The sequence below is a fragment of the Mobula birostris genome, chromosome 8, assembly GCF_030028105.1.
Source record: "Mobula birostris isolate sMobBir1 chromosome 8, sMobBir1.hap1, whole genome shotgun sequence".
NCBI classification, from domain to species: domain Eukaryota; kingdom Metazoa; phylum Chordata; class Chondrichthyes; order Myliobatiformes; family Myliobatidae; genus Mobula; species Mobula birostris.
Genome location: NC_092377.1, coordinates 101,007,804 through 101,027,542, shown reverse-complemented (window position 1 = coordinate 101,027,542; position 19,739 = coordinate 101,007,804). Strand labels below are relative to the sequence as shown.

The window sequence follows — 19,739 nt, the reverse complement described above, 5'->3', positions numbered from 1 at the left end:
AACATTCTCTCCCTGTCCACTCTGTCCACGCCATTCAATATTCGATAGGATTCAATGAGATCCCTCCTCTTCTCCTAGGTCTTTGGGATGTGGGAGGAAATTGGAGCATCATGTGGAGAACTCCAATCACTGGTGCAGTAAAGCATTAAGCCAACCAGTATGCCTTTAAAGTGCCGATTGAGCAACCTCCAACTCCGACACCATCCTTGACCGACAGCACCTCCAGGCCAGGACTTCATTCACTGCCGCTGGAAACCCGGGCTCCCCTTCCTCCAGCACCACTCTGTAATCCCGTGTCTCTCAGGTCCCACCGCCAGCTCTTGGGCCCTCGGAGACTCCATCTTCCTCTCACCCCACCTTCTCAAACCCTTCCTTCTCTTCAGACACCACCAACCCCCTTCCCCCCCCCCGATCCCTGCTCTTCACCATTCCCTCTGACCTTCCACTCTCTGAGGCTGAATGTTCTGACCTCAGTAAGGGTCTAAGAAGCAGCAGGCCATTATCTCTCACACCATCACTGACCTTATTAGGTCTGGGGATCTCCCATTCACTGCCACCAACCTCATAGTTCCTGTACCCTGCACCTTCTTTTTCTACCTCCCATCCAAGATCCACAATTCCGTTTCTCCAGGTAGACCCATTGTTTCAGCTTGTTCCTGCCCCACTGAACTCATATCTGCATACCTCGACTCTGTTTTATCCCCCCATTTCAGTCCCCTCCTACCTACATCTGTGACACTTCACATGCTCTGGACCTTTTCAATGATTTCAGGTTCCCTGGTCCCCATCATCTTATTTTTACTATGGATGTCCAGTCCCTATACACCTCCACCCCCCACCAGGAAGGCCTCAAAGCTCTCTGTTTCTTTCTGGACACCAGACCTAACCATTTCCCCTCCACCACCACTCCCCTCCGCCCAGCGGAACTTGTCCTCACTCTAAATAATTTCTCCTTTGGGTCCTCCCACTTCCTTCAAACAAAAGGGGTAGCCATGGGCACTCGCATGGGTCCCAGCTGTGCCTGCCTGTTTGTCAGCTACATGGAACTGTCTATGTTCCAAGCCTACACTGGCGTCATTCCTCAACTTTTCCGACGCTACATCGACAACTGCATTGCTGCTGCTTCCTGCATCCGTGGGGAGCTTGTCGACTTCATCAACTTTGCCTCCAACTTCCAACCTGCCCTCAAATTCACCTGGTCCACTTCCCACACCTCCCTTCACTTACCTGATCTCTCTGTCTCTGCAGAGAGCTTATCTACTGACATCTATTATAAACCCAATGACTCTCACAGCTACCTGGTCTCATGTTGTTACTTGTGAAAACGCCATCTCCTTCTCTCAAGTCCTTTCTCCCTCCACATCTGCTCCAGGGTGAGGCTTTTCCTTCCAGAATGAAGGAGATGTCCTCCTCCTTCCCTTCCTTCACCATCAATGCTGCCCTCAACCGCATCTCTTCCATATCACGCACATCTGCCTTCACCCCATCCTTCTGCCACCCTAGCAGGGTCAGAGTTGCTCTTGTCCTCACCTGCCACCACATCAGCCTCCACGTCCAGCACATAGTTCTCTGTAACTTCCTCCATCTCTAACAGGATCCAACCAGCAAGCACATCTTTCCCTCCCCCCCCCCCACTTTCTGCAGGGATCGCTCCCTCTGCGACTCCCTTGTCTATTTGTCCCTCCCCACCGATCTCTCTCCTGGTACTTATTCTTGCGAGCGGAGTAAGTGCTACACCTGCCCCTACCATTCAGAGCTCCAAATAGTCCTTCCAGGAGAGGCAGCTCTTCACCTGTGAGTCTTTTGGGGTCACCTACTGTATCCAGTGCTCCCATGTGGCCTCCTGTATATCGGTGAGACCCGACGTAGATCCGGAGACCACTTCGCCAGGCATCTATGCTCTTTCCACCAGAAAGAGCAGGATCTCCCAGTGGCCACACATTTTAATTCCACTTCCCATTCCCATTCCAACATGGCAGTCCATGGCCTCCTCTACTGTTGCAATGAGGCCACACTCAGGTTGGAGAAGCAACACCTTATATTCTGTCTGGGTAGCCTCCAACCTGATGGCATAAACATTAATTTCTCAAACTTCTAGTAATTGCTCCACCCTCTCCTTCATCATCCTCATTCCCATTTGTCTCTTGCCTTATCTCCTTACCTGCCCATCACCCCCCTCTGGTGTTCCTCCCCCTTCTCTTTCTTCCATGGGCTTTGTCCTCTTCTATCAGATTCCCCCTTCTCCAGCCCTGTATCTCTTTCACCAGCTCTTTACTTCACCCCTCCCTCCCATCCCAGTTTCACCTATCACCTTATGTTTCTTCCTCTCCTCCCCCCATCTTCTAACTTTGACTCCTCTTCTTTTTTTCTCCAGTCCTGCTGAAGGGTCTCGGTCCAAAATACTGATTGTACTCTTTTTCCACAAATGCTGCCTGGCCTGCTGAGTTCTTTTGTGTGGGTTACTATGCTAACGTGCTGCCCACTCACAACACAAGCAACAGCAACAACAACAATGGCAAAACAAGCCCCTTCCCAGCCCTTCCATCTACTCCCATATCCAGACAGGCCTCCAGATGCAGGATAGACTGCCTCCAGGCCTCTACTCCTTGTCCTTGGATTCCCAGACTCACAGACGTCAGGCCACCAACTTCAGAGTTCACCCCAGGACATTTGAGCCTCATGTTCTGGAGTTGCACGGATCTCTGAGCCTAAAGGCCCAGGCTCTCGTGACTCTTTCAGACCTTTGTGGCTCATTTGGGTCTGTACTTTCGGCCTTTTGCTTGTATCATTACCATACCAGTCTCAACCTTCTCTGTGGTCCTCCCATGATGTTGAACCTCTCTCCCAATGATCGGCCCATACTGATCTCAACCTTCTGTCATCCACTCTCTGACCCTTCCCCTTGCCTCAGTCCACCTTCCATTTCCTGTCCCTGTCCAACTCCTCTCTCCAGGTTCAAGTTTAACAAACAAACCCAGAGAGCAAATGCCATGAAAATCAGGGATGGCAATTACCAGAAGTTCGAGAACTCAAACTTCCAGGAAAAGCCCCCCCCCACTTAACTATTTGCCATTCTCACCTTATCTCCTTACTATCACCTCCCACTACCCTTTCTTCTATGGCCCGTCCTTTCCTACCAGATTCCTTCTTCTCCAGGCCTTTATCTCTCTCAACAATCGACTTCCTGACTCTTTACTATACCCTACCCCCTCTCCTGATTTCACCCATCTTGTACTTCTTGCTCCCCTCCCCCAACCTCTTACTCTGACTTCTCACCTCTTTTTCCAGTCCTGATGAAGGGTCTTGGCCAAAAAAGCCGACTGTTTACTCCTTCCATTGATGCTCCCTGACCTGCTGAGTCTGTCTAGTGTTTTGTGTATGTTAATAGGTCCTCCGAGACCTGGATCAACATGTTGACACCGTGTGAAGGCGTGAGTGCCTCGAGGACTCCATCCGGTGATGCCACTCACGTTGGAACATCTGTGGAGGAGATCCCAGATGAAGGTTGATCCGATCCCGGCTCCTGAATGGACAGACTCACATCTGCCCCTCCTGGGCCACACTTCATGCCATACCAAACAATGATAAGAAAGGTGTGACCACATAAATGGGGGTTACACCAACCGTCCGTGGGATTAAGAGGAACAAACTTGTAGTGAGATCACAGACTGTTGCAAGAAGCATTGATTGTAATAGTAGGTGATATTAATTTTCCACATATTGACCAGGATTCCCATACTGGGAGTGAGGATGAGATGGGATAGTGCTTGTCAAATATGTTCAGAAAAGTTTCCTTAATCAGTACATAGAAGTCCCAATGAGAGAGTGAGCGATACTTGATTTCCTATTAGGGAATGAGACAGGGTAGGTGATAAAAGGTTGTGTAGGGGAATACTTTGCACCAAGTGATCATAATGCCATTAGTTTCAAGGTAAGTATGGAAAAGGATAGGTCTGGTCCACGGGTTGAAAACCTAAACTGGAGAAAGTCCGTTTTTGATGATATCAGAAAGGACCTGGCAAGTGTGGATTGGGACTGTCTTCTTGCAAAGGTGTACCTGGTTAGTGGGAAGCCTTCAAAAGTGAAAATTTGAGAGTAGAGAGTTTGTATGTCTCCATCTCTGAAGACAGACTGTCCACTGACATCTTCTACAAGCCCACTGACTCTCTTAACTACCTCGACTATACCTCAGAGGAGGAGGTGTCTGCTGTCGAGGCAAACTAAGGTCGATAAATCCACGGGTCCTGACAAGATGTTCCCTTAGACCCTGTGGAAGGTAAGTGCAGAAGCTGAAGGGGCCCTAGAAGAGATAGTGACTGGAGGATTGGAGGATAGCTAATTTTGTTCTGCTGTTTAAGAAAGGCTGGAAAATTAAACCAGGAAATTATAGACTGGTCAGCCTGAACTCAGTAGTGAGAAAGTTATTGGTAGGTATTCTAAGGGACCATATCTATGAGTATTTAGATAGTCATGGGTTGATTAAGGATAGTCAGCATGGCTTTGTGTGTGGTAGGTTGTGTCTAACCAATCTTATAGAGTTTTTTGAGAAAGTTACCAGGAAAGTTGGTGAAGGCAAGGTAGTGGATGTTGTCTACATGGACTTTAGCAAGATATTTGACAAATACCTGCATGGGAGGCTGGTCAGAAAGGTTCAGTCGCTTGGCATTCAAGATCAGGTAGTAAATTGGATTAGACATTGGCTTTGTGGGAGAAGCCAGAGAGTGGTAGAAGATGCTGCCTCTCTGACTGGAGGTGCCTGTGACTGGTGGAGTGCTGGGTCCATTGTTGTTTGTCATCTATATCAATGATCTGGATGATAACGTGGTTAACTTGATCAGCAAATTTGCTGATGACCAAGATTGAGGAAGTAGTTGACAGAGAGAAAACCTATCAAATCCTGCAGTGTGATTTGGACCAGCTGGAAAAATGGCAGATGGAATTTAATGCAGATGTCTGAGGTGTTGCACCAGTATAGAATGTAATGTTGAGACTTTATAAAGCACTGGTGAGGCCTCACTTGGAGTATTGTGAGCAGGTTTGGGCCCCTTATCTTAGAAAGGATGCGCTGAAACTGGAGAGGGTTCAAAGGAAGTTCACAGTTATGAATCCAGGATTGAACCGTTTGTCATATGAAAAGCATTTGATGGCTCTGGGATTGTATTCTCTAGAATTCAGAAAAATGAGGGATGTCCTCATTGAAACCTATCAAATGGTGAAAGGCCTTGATAGAGTGGACGTGGAGAGGATGTTTCCTACGGTGGGAGAGTCTAGGACCAGAGGGCACAGCTTCAGAATAAAGGGACGTACTTTTAGAACAGAGATGAAGAGGAATTTCTTTAGCCAGAGAATGGTGAATCTGTGGAATTCTTTGCCACAGGCAGCTGTGGAGACCAAGTCAATGTATATTTAAGGCAGAGATTGATAGATTCCTGATTGGTCAGGGCACGAAGGGATATGGGCGAAGGCAGGAGATTGGGGCTGAGAGAAAAATTGGGTCAGCTATGATGGGGCAGACTCGATGGGCCCAATGGCCTAATTCTGCTCCTATACCTTATGGTCTTACACAGTGAATGCTAGGGCATTGAGGAATGTGGTAGTACAAAGGGGCCAGGGAATACAGCTCCACAATTCATTGAAAGTGGCAGCACAGGTACTATACATAGGGTCGTTATGAGAACTTTTGGCACATTGGCCTTCATCAATCAAAGTACTGAGTCCAAGAGATGGGATGTTATGTTGAAGTTGTCTTAGACATTATATTATTATAGGCATTCGTTAGTCTTGTGAGACCATGGGTTTGTGCCTTTGGAAGATTTCCAGGGCGCAGGCCTGGGCAAGGTTGTATGGAAGACCGGCAGTTGCCCATGCTGCAAGTCTCCCCTCTCCACACCACCAATGTTGTCCAAGGTGTATGGGTCCTAATGTTGGGCATTAGGACCCATACAGCTTGGCACCGGTGTCGTCGCAGAGCAATGTGTGGTTAAGTGCTTGCTCAAGGACACAACACGCTGCCTCGGCCAAGGCTCAAACTAGCGACCTTCAGATCATTAGACGAATGCCTTAACCACTTGGCCTCGCGCCAACAATTATTAGACATTGGTGTGGCCTAATTTGGAGTATTGTGTCCAGTTTTGGTCAGCTACCTACAGGAAAGATGTAAATAAGGTTGAAAAAGCAGAGAGAAAATTTACAAGAACGTTGAAGGGACTGGAAGACCTGAGTTATAAGGAAAGATTGAATAGGTTAGGACTATATTCCCTAGTTCATACAAGATTGAGGGGAGATTTGATAGAGGTATACAAAATTATAGGGGTATAGGATAAATGCAAGCAGGCATTTTCCACTGAGGTTGGGAGGGACTGCAACCAGAGGTCATGGGTTAAGGGTGAAAGGGGAACATGAGGGGGAGCTTCATCACTCAGAGGGTGAGAGTGAGAGTGTGGAATGAGCTTCCGTTCTGGTGAAAGGGCTTGTTGTGTCCATTCTGGGGCAGCTCACTCAATTTGGTTCCCGCTGGACACTCAGCGCTCACCTGCGGCTCCCAGTAGCTGTTTGCCCCTGACAGCGGCCACTCTCCAGCTCACTGCTTCGACGGGCGGGCTGAACCGTGTCCCTGGTAAGATAGGGACACGCCCTGTCCTAGCATGAGAAGCCAGCTCCAGCAGGGTGAATGGATGAGTTCAACAGTACATCCAATGGCCAGGAAGGCGGTTCTGCAGCATCCTGTGGAGAGTGAAGGGGATGACAAGGCACAGACGTCATGGTCATCCACTGCAAACCAAGGAAAACCCCAGCTGAGACAGCAACTTGTATCGCTGGACCCGGACTTCCGATGTTGCTGCAGTTCAACAGCTTTTCCACTTTAAAAACCAAATGTTTCTGCAGACCTATCAAGTTCACGGTTCGTAACAGGGAAATCCCTGGTGTAGATGGATGACAACTGTATCCTTTTTAGACGTGGTAATTTATTGAAGGTCAAACCCATCACAAAATCCATACAAATAACATCGACTACAAACACCTTATCAATGCCATTTATATTCTTGTGTGACTTCAGTCAGCATTATCCCACTACGATGAAACAGATTACGCATTTCTTAATGATTTCTTGACATTACTCTTGATCTGAAGATGGTGCAGAACCAAATTTATAATAATCATTGAAAACTATAAATTTATAATTTTCCAGTGCAGTGATTAGCACATTCAATTTCATTAGTATTGTCTGTTTCACAAGGTAAATGACAGATGGGGACCATTGTGGTCTGCCTGCCTCAGTCCATGCTCATACAAACCCCACAATCACTGGCACCAGCCCACCTGCCATCAAGGACATATATACAGAAAGGTGCTGGAAGAAGGCCAGTAATATCATGAAGGATATCTCCCAGCCTGCTCATGGACAGTTCATCCCACTCCCATCAGGGGAGAGGCTACATAGCATCCACACCGGGAGCACGAGATTCAAAAACGAGCCGTTGGACTGATCAACAGCACCACCCATTAACTCACACTACATTAACCACTACTACCCACACAGCCCCTAGTGTCACTCTGTACATACAATCAGCCCATCGATATAACAGTTACTTGTACAATGTGTTTTATAGGTTTGCTCTGATATTTATCGTGTTTTTTATTTTTATTTTATTGATTGAGATACAGCCCAGAACAGGCCCTTCTGGCCTTTTGAGCCACACTGCCAGCAACTTCTGACTTAACCCCTGCCTAATCACAGGACAATTTAAAATGACCAATTAACCTGCTAACTGGTATGTTTTTGGACTGTGGGAGGAAACCGGAGTATCTGGGGAAAATTCAGGCATTCTGGGGGTGGGGGGAGAAGGTACAACTCCCTACAGATGATGTTGGGATTAAACTCCAAACTCCAGTGCCATGGGTTATAATAGCGTCAGGCTAACTGCTATGCTAGCATGGTGCCCAGATATTCTGTGTGTTGTGTGTTCTTTATGCTGTATCAGGTCTGGAGTAACAATTGTTCTTTTCACACTTGTGTACTGAAGACTGACAATAAACAGTCTCGAATGGGCACTCAATCCCCTATCATCCTGCTCCCCTGTTCCTACTCACTTATTCCTCGCATTTGTTATTCTATAAATAAAGCTTGTATAGCAATTCTTGGCCATTTCAGGAGTGCTTCTGTTGCCCTGGACAGTCTCGCCTGCACTCGTACCTGGCAGCGTGTTTCAGTACCCCTAACCCAACAGCTTTGTGAGTAACATTTCTGCACAGTCGATGAACTTCATAAAACCATCCTTGGACACCTGTGTTTCTTAGTTGTGATTCTTGAAAGGTGAGTGTCACTGGCAAGTCCTGTGTTCACTGGCTGATGGTGGTGAGAGGCGGATTCATTGAAATACTATGGTTGTTTTTTTTGGTGAAGGCGCCCCTGCATTATGGTTGGAATTTTGACCCAGTGACAATGAGGAAATGAGAATATACACCCACTTTACCAGTTACCTCCTCTACCTAGTAGAGAGGTCACTGGGTGTATGTTAGTGGTCTTCTGCTGCTATGGCCCATCCACTTCAATGTTACGTGTTGTGCTTTCAGAGAAGTTCTTCTGCACACCATTGTTTTAACATGTGGTTATTTGAGTTACTGTTGCCTTCCTATCAGATTGAACCAGTCTGGCCATTCTCCTCTGACCTCTCTCATTAATGAGGTGCTTCCACCCACGGGACTGCTGCTCGCTGGATAGCTTTTGTCGTTCACACCTTTGACTGTAAGCTCCGGAGACTGTCGTGTGCGAAAATCCCACACCAACAATCATTCCGTGGCGGAAGTCACTCAGATCCCATTTCTTCCCCACTCTGATGTCTGGTCTGAACCACAACTGAGCCCCTTGACTGCGTCTGCATGTTTTACGCAGACATGATCAATCATTGCTGCCGCATGATTAGAAATTTGCGTTTACACACAGTAGTTCAGGTGTACCTAATGAATTAGCCATTGAGTGTATTTCCCAGTTCGGATGATGTGTGCCTTATACCTTCTAATCCTTTTGTTCAAATTGCACACATACCTCAGAATCCAGCTCATTGTCATCTTGCACCTTATTATCTACCTGCACTGCAGTTTCCCTGTGCGCTTCGCTCTGATATCGACTCAGCTCAGTGCACTGTGCAGTGTGAGGTGGGAGGGAGGAGCAGGGTTTGCTACCCTGGCGCCTGTTGTTCTGCCAAGCATGATGGGCATGATGTGTTGGCGCCAGAATGTGTGGTGACACCTGCGGGCATCCTCCGCACCCCCCAGCACACCTTTGAAACTGTTAAGTTTCGATGTAAATGTGATAAATAAATTTAAATCTCAATCTGAATCTGATGATTTGATCTGTATAAACAGTATGCAAACAAGCTTTTTATTGTATCTTGGTACATATGACAATAATAAACCAATTCTTATTCTAATGACCTAATCTACCTTTTTCTAAAACCTGCTTTTTGACCACTCTAATATTTCCATTCTAAGGGTGAAATCTTCTCTAAATTATGTTCAGTATCTTTGAATAGTTAACTATTTAGGGCTTTATTTCCCTGGAGCATAGGAGAATGGGGGGAGATTTGATTTGATAGAGGAATACAAAATTATGAGGGGTATAGATAGAGTAAATACAAGCAGGCTTTTTCCACTGAGGTTGGGTGAGGCTAAGGGTGATAGGGGAAATGTTTAAGTGGAACTTCTTAACTCAGAGGGGAGTGAGATTGTAGAACGAGCTGCCACCACAAGTGGTGGATGCAGGTTTGATTTCAACATTTAAGAGAAACTTGGATAGGTACACAGATGGCAGGGATATGGAGGGCTATGGTCTAGGTGCAGGTCATTGGGATTAGGCAGGATAATAGTTTGGCACAGACTAGATGGGCTGAAGGGCCTGTTTTTGTGTTGTAGTGTTCTATGACTCTTTTCATTACTCCTGCACGATGAGTGTGTTGACCATAAGGCTTTGACACAGCCTTAATTTTCATTAACACATTAGTCTTCAATGTTTTCTTCAATCTTCCACTACCATCTTCACAGCGCTTCCATAAAGAAGCTAACTGGCCATGTCAACAACCAAGACTGAGTTTCACAAATAGTGTGAATAATAATCCCTTTAGGAACTCTGCCCTGCAGTAGGTTAACAATGAAACTTCATGCGAGAAAAATTGGAAGCCTAGATGCTGGAAGATTGATTTAGCAAGCATATTCCAATTTCCTTAACGGACAATCTTAAATACCTGTGAAGAGCACTAAAGCAAAATACCATCAGATGCCCAAAATCTGGCCTAAAGAGAGAAATGACTGGAAATACCCAGCAGGCCAGGCAACATCTGCGGAGAGAGAAAAACATAGTTTAACGTTTCATGACAGAAATGTAAACTGTCATCCTCTTTGAGGTATAGGTAATGAGGCAGGCAATTTGCTAACAGCAAGCTCCCAATAACAGCACTCCAATAATGATTAGATAAACCATATTAGTGAGGGATACACATCAACCACTATAGAACCATCTAGGTTTGGTCAAAGCAGGGCTTCCTGAAGTATATGAAGGCTAAGGGTAGTATCTCTTTTAGTGGGCAAGGGAAGAATCCTCAGAGCGTGTTAGTGGCGGTGATCGGCGATCCCTGGAAGCTAGGACTGGTGGATAAATAGTTTCTCCATATGAAAGGCAAGCCCTTCACAAAGCACCAGAGAGCCTTTGTGTGAAGACTTATAAAATTCTGATGAAATACCTGATCAATCTGCCAACCCAAGAGATGACATTGGTGGTGTCTGATACAATGCTGACCACAATACACAAGAGATCTTGGGGAACTGAGAACACCGTGACAATCAAATACTTAGCCATGGTGGTAAGACAGCTGACAGTACTGTAGATAATCCCAAAAGGGATCCTTAAAACTGTGACAGCCAGGACCCGGATAACTCGGAGGACAGCTGCAAAGAGTTGGGCAAAGATCATGATTGCATGGGCAATGTTTTTGAAGGGAATAAAGATTGTGGTGATGATAGATGGACAGATGGCCTCATTCGCCTCTTCACTGGCTAGTTCCAATGGAGCTGCAATTGGCTCTATCACCAAGTCATTACCATCATTCTCTTTGGAAAGTGGCTGTGGTAAACTGTCTTCTTCCAACATTGGATCAGCCACACTGATTTTTATTTGTTTGATAAGATCTTTGATCTCTTCAAAAATCTCTTCCTCAGCCTGGCTGCCTGAGCCACAGCTGTTAAAGATATTGCCCACACCCAGCTGGCGTTGTAGCTCATTCACTGTTAGATGTTCCGCCTCCGCCTCCGACTCCAAATCTTTCATGAATGCCAATGAGTAGTCTTTGTTGTACGTCACTTCATTCTCCCCTTCCAGTTCTGCACTCGTGGGGGTACTCTGACAGGGATCTTCACTCTGATCCTGTGGGAAGGTGCAGCAGAGAGCCGTCCATGCAAATCCAGGCACTGAGACCCTTCCCTTCAGTTTCTCCTCCGTGATGTTGGCAGGACCTGTTACCAGGTACATTACCCGACCCGATTTATGGCATGCTCCCGCCAGCTTTGTCACTACGGCTTCCACCTTGTGGTACCAAATCTTATTCGCCTTCGGGGTCATGGGGACTGCATTGGTAAGTGTGCAGGTGCTTGTACCACTTGTCTTGTTATTAAGTTTAAATGGGTAAACATGGCCCCGCTGGTAATCTTCGCCCTTATAATCTGAGTTCAGTGCCTGCAGCTTGCCAAGAGAGTTAATATTGTTCGCCATTTCATCTGGGAGATTTAGATTATCGATCTGAAACCAACATCATACACAGATGAGAAACAGTAAGGTGCCATTTTATGGGTCATGCCCATCTTGAAGACCAGAACTGGGTGATGGCTTTATGAGCATGGACCAGCCCACTATCTGCAATCTCCAAAACCCTGAAGCAAGGGTTCCCAACCTTCTTTATGCCATGGACCAACACCATTAAGCGAGGGATCAGGATCCATGGACCCCAGCTTGGGAACCCCTGCTCTAAGGGTTAACTTGCAAGTTGAGGAGGTGGTGAGGAAGGAAAATGTAATGTTACTATTCATTTCGAGAGGACTAGAATGCAAAAGCAAGGATATAATGCTGAGGCTTTATAAGGTATTGTTAGACCACAGCTGGAGGTATTGTGGACAGTTTTGGGTCTATATTTAAGAAAGAATGTGCTAGCATTGGAGTGGTTCCAGAGGACGTTCACGAGAATGATCCTGGGAATGAAAGGGTCAGAGTCAGAATCAGGTTTAATATCACTGGCATATACCATGAAATTTGTTGTATAATATTAATGTGTGAGGTGTGTTTGATGGCTCTGGGCCTGTACTCACTGGAGTTTAGAAGAATGAGGGGGGATCTCATTGAAACCTATCAAATATATAAAAGGTCCAGATACAGTGGACATGGAGTGAATGTTTCCCTCTAGTCCAGGACTAGAGGGCACAGACTCAGAATAGAGGGACATCATTTACAACGGAGATGAGGAGGAATTTCTTAAGCCAGAGAGTGTTGAATCTGTGGAATTCGCTGCCACAGGCAACAGTGGAGGCCAAGTCATTGAGTATAGTTAAAGCAGAGGTTGACAGGTTCTTGATTAGGTGCGGTGTCAAAGGCTACAGGGAGAAGGCAGGAGAATGGGGTTGAGGGGGATAATAAATCAGCCATGATTGAATGGTGAAGCAGAGTTGATGGGCCAAGTAGCCTAATTCGGCTCCTATGTCTTATGGTCTTATACTGTTGTATCATTTCACACTGCCCTCAATGCTGACCACACTTTAATCATTACTTACATTAACTTCCTGCATAAAGTTTCAGAATTAATTATTATAGTAACTAATTCACTGAGTTATTTTGATTAATTTATTATTTGATTCTGGCCCACAGAGACACAAATTATTCCTCTATTCCCCAGCAGTACTGCGATTCTTTTGTCTTTTCAATTATTGATCTATTTTTCTTTGGGAAAATCTACTTTACCACCAGCTTGGAGCATGTTCTTCACATCACAGGTTAATAGGGTGGTAAAGGGTGGTAAATGGGGTGGTAAAGAAGGCATATGATAGGCTTGCAGTTAGTAATTGAGGAATTGAGTTCAAGTGTTGGGAATTTATGTTGTTGTTTTATAAAACTCTCGTTGGGCCACATCTGGAGTTTTGCGTTCAGGTCTGGTTGCTTCATCAGAAGAATGATGTGGAGGCTTTGCAGAAGGAGTGTACCAGGATGTCACCTGGGCAAGAGGCAGCACTAACTTGGGTGGTTTTCTCTGGAGTGATGGAGGCAGAAGGGAGATCTGAGAGAGGTTTATGAATTGATGTTTAAAACCACAGTGAAAAAGCAGCATTTACTGTATTTATACTCATCATTCATAGTGTGTAAATGATTTGCATCAAGTAGAATATAAAATATTATATAATTCTATATAAATCCTACTGCTGTTGAGTTGAAACCAAAAGGAATTTGCACCGGTGGAGATGACCTCTGCACTGAGGCTATCAAATAAGGAGAACTTCTTATGAAACATGCTCATTTAAATTCTTGTGCATTGTTTTTCTACAACAAATAAACCTATTCAAAACCAATGGGTCAAAGAGCCCATACCACATTATACTTCAGTTATAGAACATAGAAATTCATTACAGGCCCTTCAGCCCACAATGTTGTGCTGACCATGTAACCTACTCTAGAGACTGCCTAGAATTTCCCTAGCGTATAGCCCTCTATTTGTCTAAGCTCCATGTACCTATCTAAGAGGCTCTTAAAAGACCCTATTGTGTCCACTTCCATCACTGTTGCTGGCAGTGCATTCCACGCATCCACTACTCTGTGTGAAAAGCTTAACCCTGACGTCCCCTCAGTACCCATTTCCAGGCACCTCAAAACTATGCCCCCTTGTGTTAGCCATTTCAGCCCTGGGAAAAAAGCCTCTGGCTATCCACACGATCAATGCCTCTCATCATCTTATACGTCTCTATCAGGCCACCTTTCACCCTCCATCGCTCCAAGGAGAAAAGGCCTAGTTCACTCAACCTATTTTCATAAGGCACACTCTCCAATCCAGGGAACATCCTTGTAAATCTCCTCTGCACTCTCTCCATAGTATCCACATCCTTCCTGTAGTGAGGTGACTAGAACTGAACACAGTAGTCCCAGTGGGGTCTAACTAAGGTCTTGTATAGCTGTAACATTACCTCACGGCTCTTGAACTCAAACCCATGGTCGATGAGGGCTAACACACCATCTACCTTCTTAACAACACTGTCAACCTGCGCAGCAACTTTGAGTGTCCTATGGACACAGACCCCAAGTTATATCCAACTGAATTTCTGCCTAAATGATTGTGACCTCCAGTGACAGGTCTCCTCATCACTTGCCATTCCCCTAATCGTTGTTCTTTTAGAGTCTCACTCCAAACCAGTCCTCCTCCGAGAGCGCTCTGCATACTCCCTCAGACACAGCCACAGTCCCTCCTGCCCTAATCTGCTCTGCGGCCACTCACTTCCGATAATCCGACAGCCCCTCCTAAATCCCAGGCTTGCATCATCGGGGATAACAAGAGATTTTGGTGCGTAGAAAACTATAGTCTGTGACTATAATTGAACTGCTTCGTCCTAGGCAACATCTGGTACATATTCTCTGCATGGTCTCCAACTCTGTCGGGGAAGCTGTCTCCCAGCGCAGAAATATCTAGTACCAGAAGGCATCCATTGAAGGTGAGAGAGGATACACCCAAAGGAGATATGAGGGGCAATTTTTGACCTCACAGGGTGATGGGTGCCTGGAGTGCACTCTCTGTGCTGGTGGTGGAAGCAAATATGATAGACAACCACATGAGTGTGCAGGAAATGAAGGGATATGGACATTGTGCAAGCAAAAGTCATTAGTTTAATTAGTTTGACACAACAATGTGAGCTGAAGGGCCTGGTCCTGTGCTGTACTGATCTGTTCTATGTATCATGGCACAGTCGCATAGTGGGGCAGCACAGTAGCGTAGTGGTGAGCACAACACTTTACTGTACCAGGGACCTGGGTTCAGTTCCCCCCACTGCCTGTAAGGAGCTTATACGTTCTCCCTGTGACAGTGTGGGTTTCCTCCGGGTGCTCCGGTTTCCTCCCACAGTCCAAAGACGTTGGTAGGTTAATAAACACACATAAAAATTGCCGGTGAACGCAGCAGGCCAGACAACATCCATAGGAAGAGGCACAGTCGACATTTCAGGCCGAGACCCTTTGTCAGGACTAACTGAAAGAAGAATTAGTAAGAGATTTGAAAGTGGGAGGGGGAGGGGGAGATCCAAAATGATAGGAGAAGACAAGGGGGGAGGGATGAAGCTAAGAGCTGGGAAGTTGATAGGCAAAAGGGATATGAGAGGATCATGGGACAGGAGGCCCAGGGAGAAAGAAAGGGGGAGGGGGGATTGCCTGCTGCGTTCACCAGTAATTTTTATGTGTGTTGCTTGAAATTCCAGCATCTGAGATTTCCTCGTGTTTGGTAGGTTAATTGTTCATTGTAACTTGTCCCGTGATTACCCTAGGATTAAATCAGGAGATCGCTGGCCGGTGTAACTCAAAGGATTTAAAGGCCTGTTCCACGCTGTATCTCAATAAATAAATGGAAACCTCCCATAATAAAGATATTGTTCATCGAGTCACAGAGTAATTCAGGGTGGAAACAAGCCCTCGGCCCAACTTGGAACATGAAATATAAAACATTACAGCACAGTACAGGCCCTTTGTCTCACCATGTTGTGCCAAACCTTTAATCAACTTTAACCCTTCCCTCCCACACAGGCTTCCATTTTTCTGTCACCCATGTGCCAATCTAAGAGTTTCTTAAATGCTCCTAATATGTCTGTCTTTACCACCGCCCCTGGCAGGGCACTTCACACACTTACCACTCTGTAAAAAAATTCCCTCTGATACCACCCCGATATTTTCCTCCAATCATCTTAAAATTATGACCCCCCCCCCCCCCCCCCCCCGTTTTAGCCATTTTTGCCCTGGTAAAGTCTCTGGGTGTCCACTGTATTTAGACCTCTTATCATGTCTATGTCGCCTCTCAATCTCCTTCGTTCCCAAGAGAAAATCCTTAACCTATCCTCATAAGAGATGCTCTCTAACTCAGGCTGCATCCTAGTAAATCTCCTCTGCACCCTCTTTAAATTTTCCACATACTTACTACAATGAGGTGACCAGAACTGAACACAATATTTCAAATGTGGAATAAAACCAGGATTTTATGGATTGGCAACATTACCTTGTGACTCTTGAACTGAACCCCCATTACCCCAAAGCTCTTGAACTCAATCAACTTCTCCACGCTGATCAAGTTGCCCATCCAAACTAGTTCCATTTGCCCAGGTTTGTCCCATTTCCCTCTAAATCTTTCCTACCTATCTACTTGCCCCAGTGAGTTTAAATGTTGTTAGTGTACTTGTCTCCAGCACTTCCTATGACAACTCCTTCCATATAGTGACCGGCCTCTGCATGAAGTTGCCCTTATTTACAACACTGCTCAGGGCTCTGCTGCCATTTCACAGTGAGAGTCGTATCCTGGTTTAATTGCCTAAAGTCCAACACCTCACATTTCTCTGAATTGAACACCTTTTACCCACTGATCCAGCTGACCAAGAGCCCCCCAGCCTGTAATTTTTGATAACCTACTTTACTGTCCCTGATGCCACCTATTTTAAACTCATTGAATCTACTCCAAGATCAATCCAATCCTTCCTTCCTTTAACTTACTATCATCAACGTGCCCATCTAAGAGTTTCTTACCTGCCCCTAATGTATCTGCCTCTACCTGTAGAACACTCCACAGAGTGTAAAGGAGTTACCTCTGACAGGCCCCTTTATTTTTGTCCAATCATCTTAAAATTATGCCCCCTGTAGGAGCCACAGTCAGTCCGTGTGGGCAGTAATGTCTCTAGTCCCATTGCACTGGGCACTGGGTCTCCCCAGGGCTGTGGGCTCAGTCGCTGCTGTTCACACTGCTGATGCATGGCGGTGTTGCAGGATTCAGCTCAAACCGTATCATCAAGTTTGCAGATGACACAACGGTGGTCGGCCTCATCAACAACGATGAGGAGTCAGAGAACAGAGAGGAAGTGAAGCGGCTGGTGGACTGGTGTGGGAAGAACAACCTGAGTCTGAATGTGGAGAAGACCGAGGAAATGATTGCGGACTTCAGGAAGGTGCAGGTGAACCATCCCCCTCTGCGCATACATGGCTTCTCTGCAGAGAGAGTCGTGCACCAAGTTCTTGGGCGTTCGCATCATGGTCGAGCTCAGCTGGTCCCTGAATATCACCTCCCTGAATAAGAAGGCACAGAAGTGCCTTCACACTTCCTGAGGAGATTGTGGCAAGCGAGGCTGCACGCACCCCACCCCTCCAACTTAACTGCGTTTTCCAGGAGGACCATTGACAGCGTCCTGACAAGTTGCATCTCTATCTGATATGCAAGCAATTGAGCATCAGACTGGAAATCCCTACAAAGGACTGTGAGAACAGCTGAGAGGATTATAGGGTCCCTACCATCCATCGGGTACATTTATCAGGTGGGCTCTTAGTATTTTTAAGGATCCCACCCATCCATCCAGCATCCTCTTTGACTTTCTGCCATCAGGCAGGAGACTCTGATGCATAAAGACAGGAACAGTCAGGATGGGAAACAATTCCTTCCCTCAGGCCATTTGGCTTCTGAACTCCCTGCTGCATTGCATTCGAAGTGCCACTGGATAATTTGTTCTGTACCCTACAATATTTTAATTTATGTACTTTACTTTGTTTATATATGCATACTTCATTTGTACATTTAATTAATACTATCCTAAGTTATTGTGCGCTATATGTACTATTGAGCTTTACACCCTGGTCTGGAGGAACATTGTCTCATTTGATAGTATACAGTTAAATAACAATTGACTTGACTTAACATTTCTGTCCTGAGAAAAAAGTCTCTGGCTGTCCACTTGATCTATACTTCGTCTCATCTGGTACACTTCTATCAAGTCTCCTCTCATCCTCTTTTACTCCAAAGAGAAAGGCCCTAGGTTGCTCAACCTCTCCACAAAAGGCATGCTCTCCAATCCAGACAGCATCCTGCTAAATCTCCTCTGCACCCTCTCTAAAGCTTCCACATCCTTCCTTTAGCGAGGCGACCAGACACTGTAAACGTTCTAACCCCGACAGTACACACCCCTCCAAATCATTCTTCCCTTAAGTTATCCTCGATTTCAAAACTAACCCCCTACTCAGCACGATGAGTGTACCTGGTGCCGTGTTTTGGTTACTAATCTAATGATATGGATGTCTTATTTAACTTACTGACCGGTTGTATCGCTGTCTGGTGGGGAGGGGCCATTCTGCCCGGGATCGGAAAAGGCCGCAGAGGATTTCAAGCTCAGCCAGCCCCACCGTGAGCACCAGCCTCTCCAGCAACGAGCACAGCTTCAGAAGGTGATGTCTCACAAAGGCAGCATCCGTCATTAAGGACCCCCATCACCCAGGCCGTGCCCTCTCCTCATTGCGACCCTCAGGAAGGAGGTACAGAAGCCTGAAGGCACACACTCAGCCATTCAGGAACAGCTTCTTCACCTCTGCCATCCGATTTCTGAATGGACGTTGAACCTTTGCACACTACCTCACTACTTTTTGCTTTCTTTATGCACTACTTTATTTATTTATAGTAATGTCTAGTTCTAAAATTATGCATTGCAATGTAATGCTGCCGCAAAACAACAAGTTTCACAATATTTGCCAGTGATGTTAAACCTGATTCCGATACCTGCCTGAATTTGATCCAAATGAATCAGAACCAGGTTTTAATATCACTGGCACATGTGACATTTATTGTTTTTGTGGCAGCCGTACATTGGAATGCACAATAATAAAACTATACATTACAGTAAGAAGAATATATAAAAATAAATAAAAATAAGTGCAAAACGAGGGGAAAATAGTGAACAAGCGTTCATGGGTTCATTGTCCATTCGGAAATCTGATTGCGGAGGAGGAGAGGCTGTTCCTGACGCGTTTTGTGTGTGTCTTCAGGCTCCTGTACCTCCTCCTTCTCCACGGTAGCAATGAGAAGGTATTTGTTTTCCGGAATGCGGTCAGACAAGCGAGGGGCGATCTTTACCTGCGGTTCCAGAAACCAGGCAGCGGGTCTGTGAGCCTCGTCCTGGCCCATGGAGCAGGGGTAGCGGTAGGCGGAGTACATCGGGATCCGGTGGTCTGTCTGATAGAGGGTGGCAAAGTGATAATCGTTCTTGTACTTCTGACAGATCCTGACCAGGTTGCTCGCGCTATCATTTCCAAATCCCTGCGGCGACACCTTATCCCGGAAGAACCAGTTACATTCCTGGAAATCTTTCACCACCTTTCCCCGCACTATCCCGGGACGAGAAGCAGCCAGGAGCAGGAAGCAGAGCAGACCTCCGGGATTCATGGTCATTCTGCGCACACGGCGGGACTAAACCTGCAGAGCCAGCTAAGCGGTGGTCCAAAGCGTTGGGGGCGAGGCGGAGATGCTTTCGATATCGTTTCCTCTCTCCGCTGCAGCACCTCAACCAAGACAGGGGCTGGTCCTCACAAGCTGCAGGGAGCCAGTGGCGGGGCAAGGGGACAGTTTCTAACCATGACCTACCGGTGCAGGAGCCGCCGCGGAGCCGGACACAGTAGCCCTCTGTCTAGTGCCCGGTGCACAGAGGCAAACAAGAAA

At 46.2% G+C, this 19,739-nt stretch overlaps 1 protein-coding gene across 1 annotated transcript; it reads right to left on the bottom strand.

Annotated features, from left to right (window-relative positions):
* Positions 1-6,951: 6,951 nt before the first annotated feature.
* On the bottom strand, positions 6,952-19,739 carry LOC140201538 (endonuclease domain-containing 1 protein-like). Its single transcript, XM_072265806.1, has 2 exons — positions 19,158-19,739; positions 6,952-11,788 (listed from the first exon to the last, which is right to left on the bottom strand). The coding sequence occupies exons 1-2, from the start codon at positions 19,470-19,472 to the stop codon at positions 10,715-10,717; spliced, it is 1,389 nt and encodes a 462-aa protein (XP_072121907.1). The 5' UTR covers positions 19,473-19,739; the 3' UTR covers positions 6,952-10,714.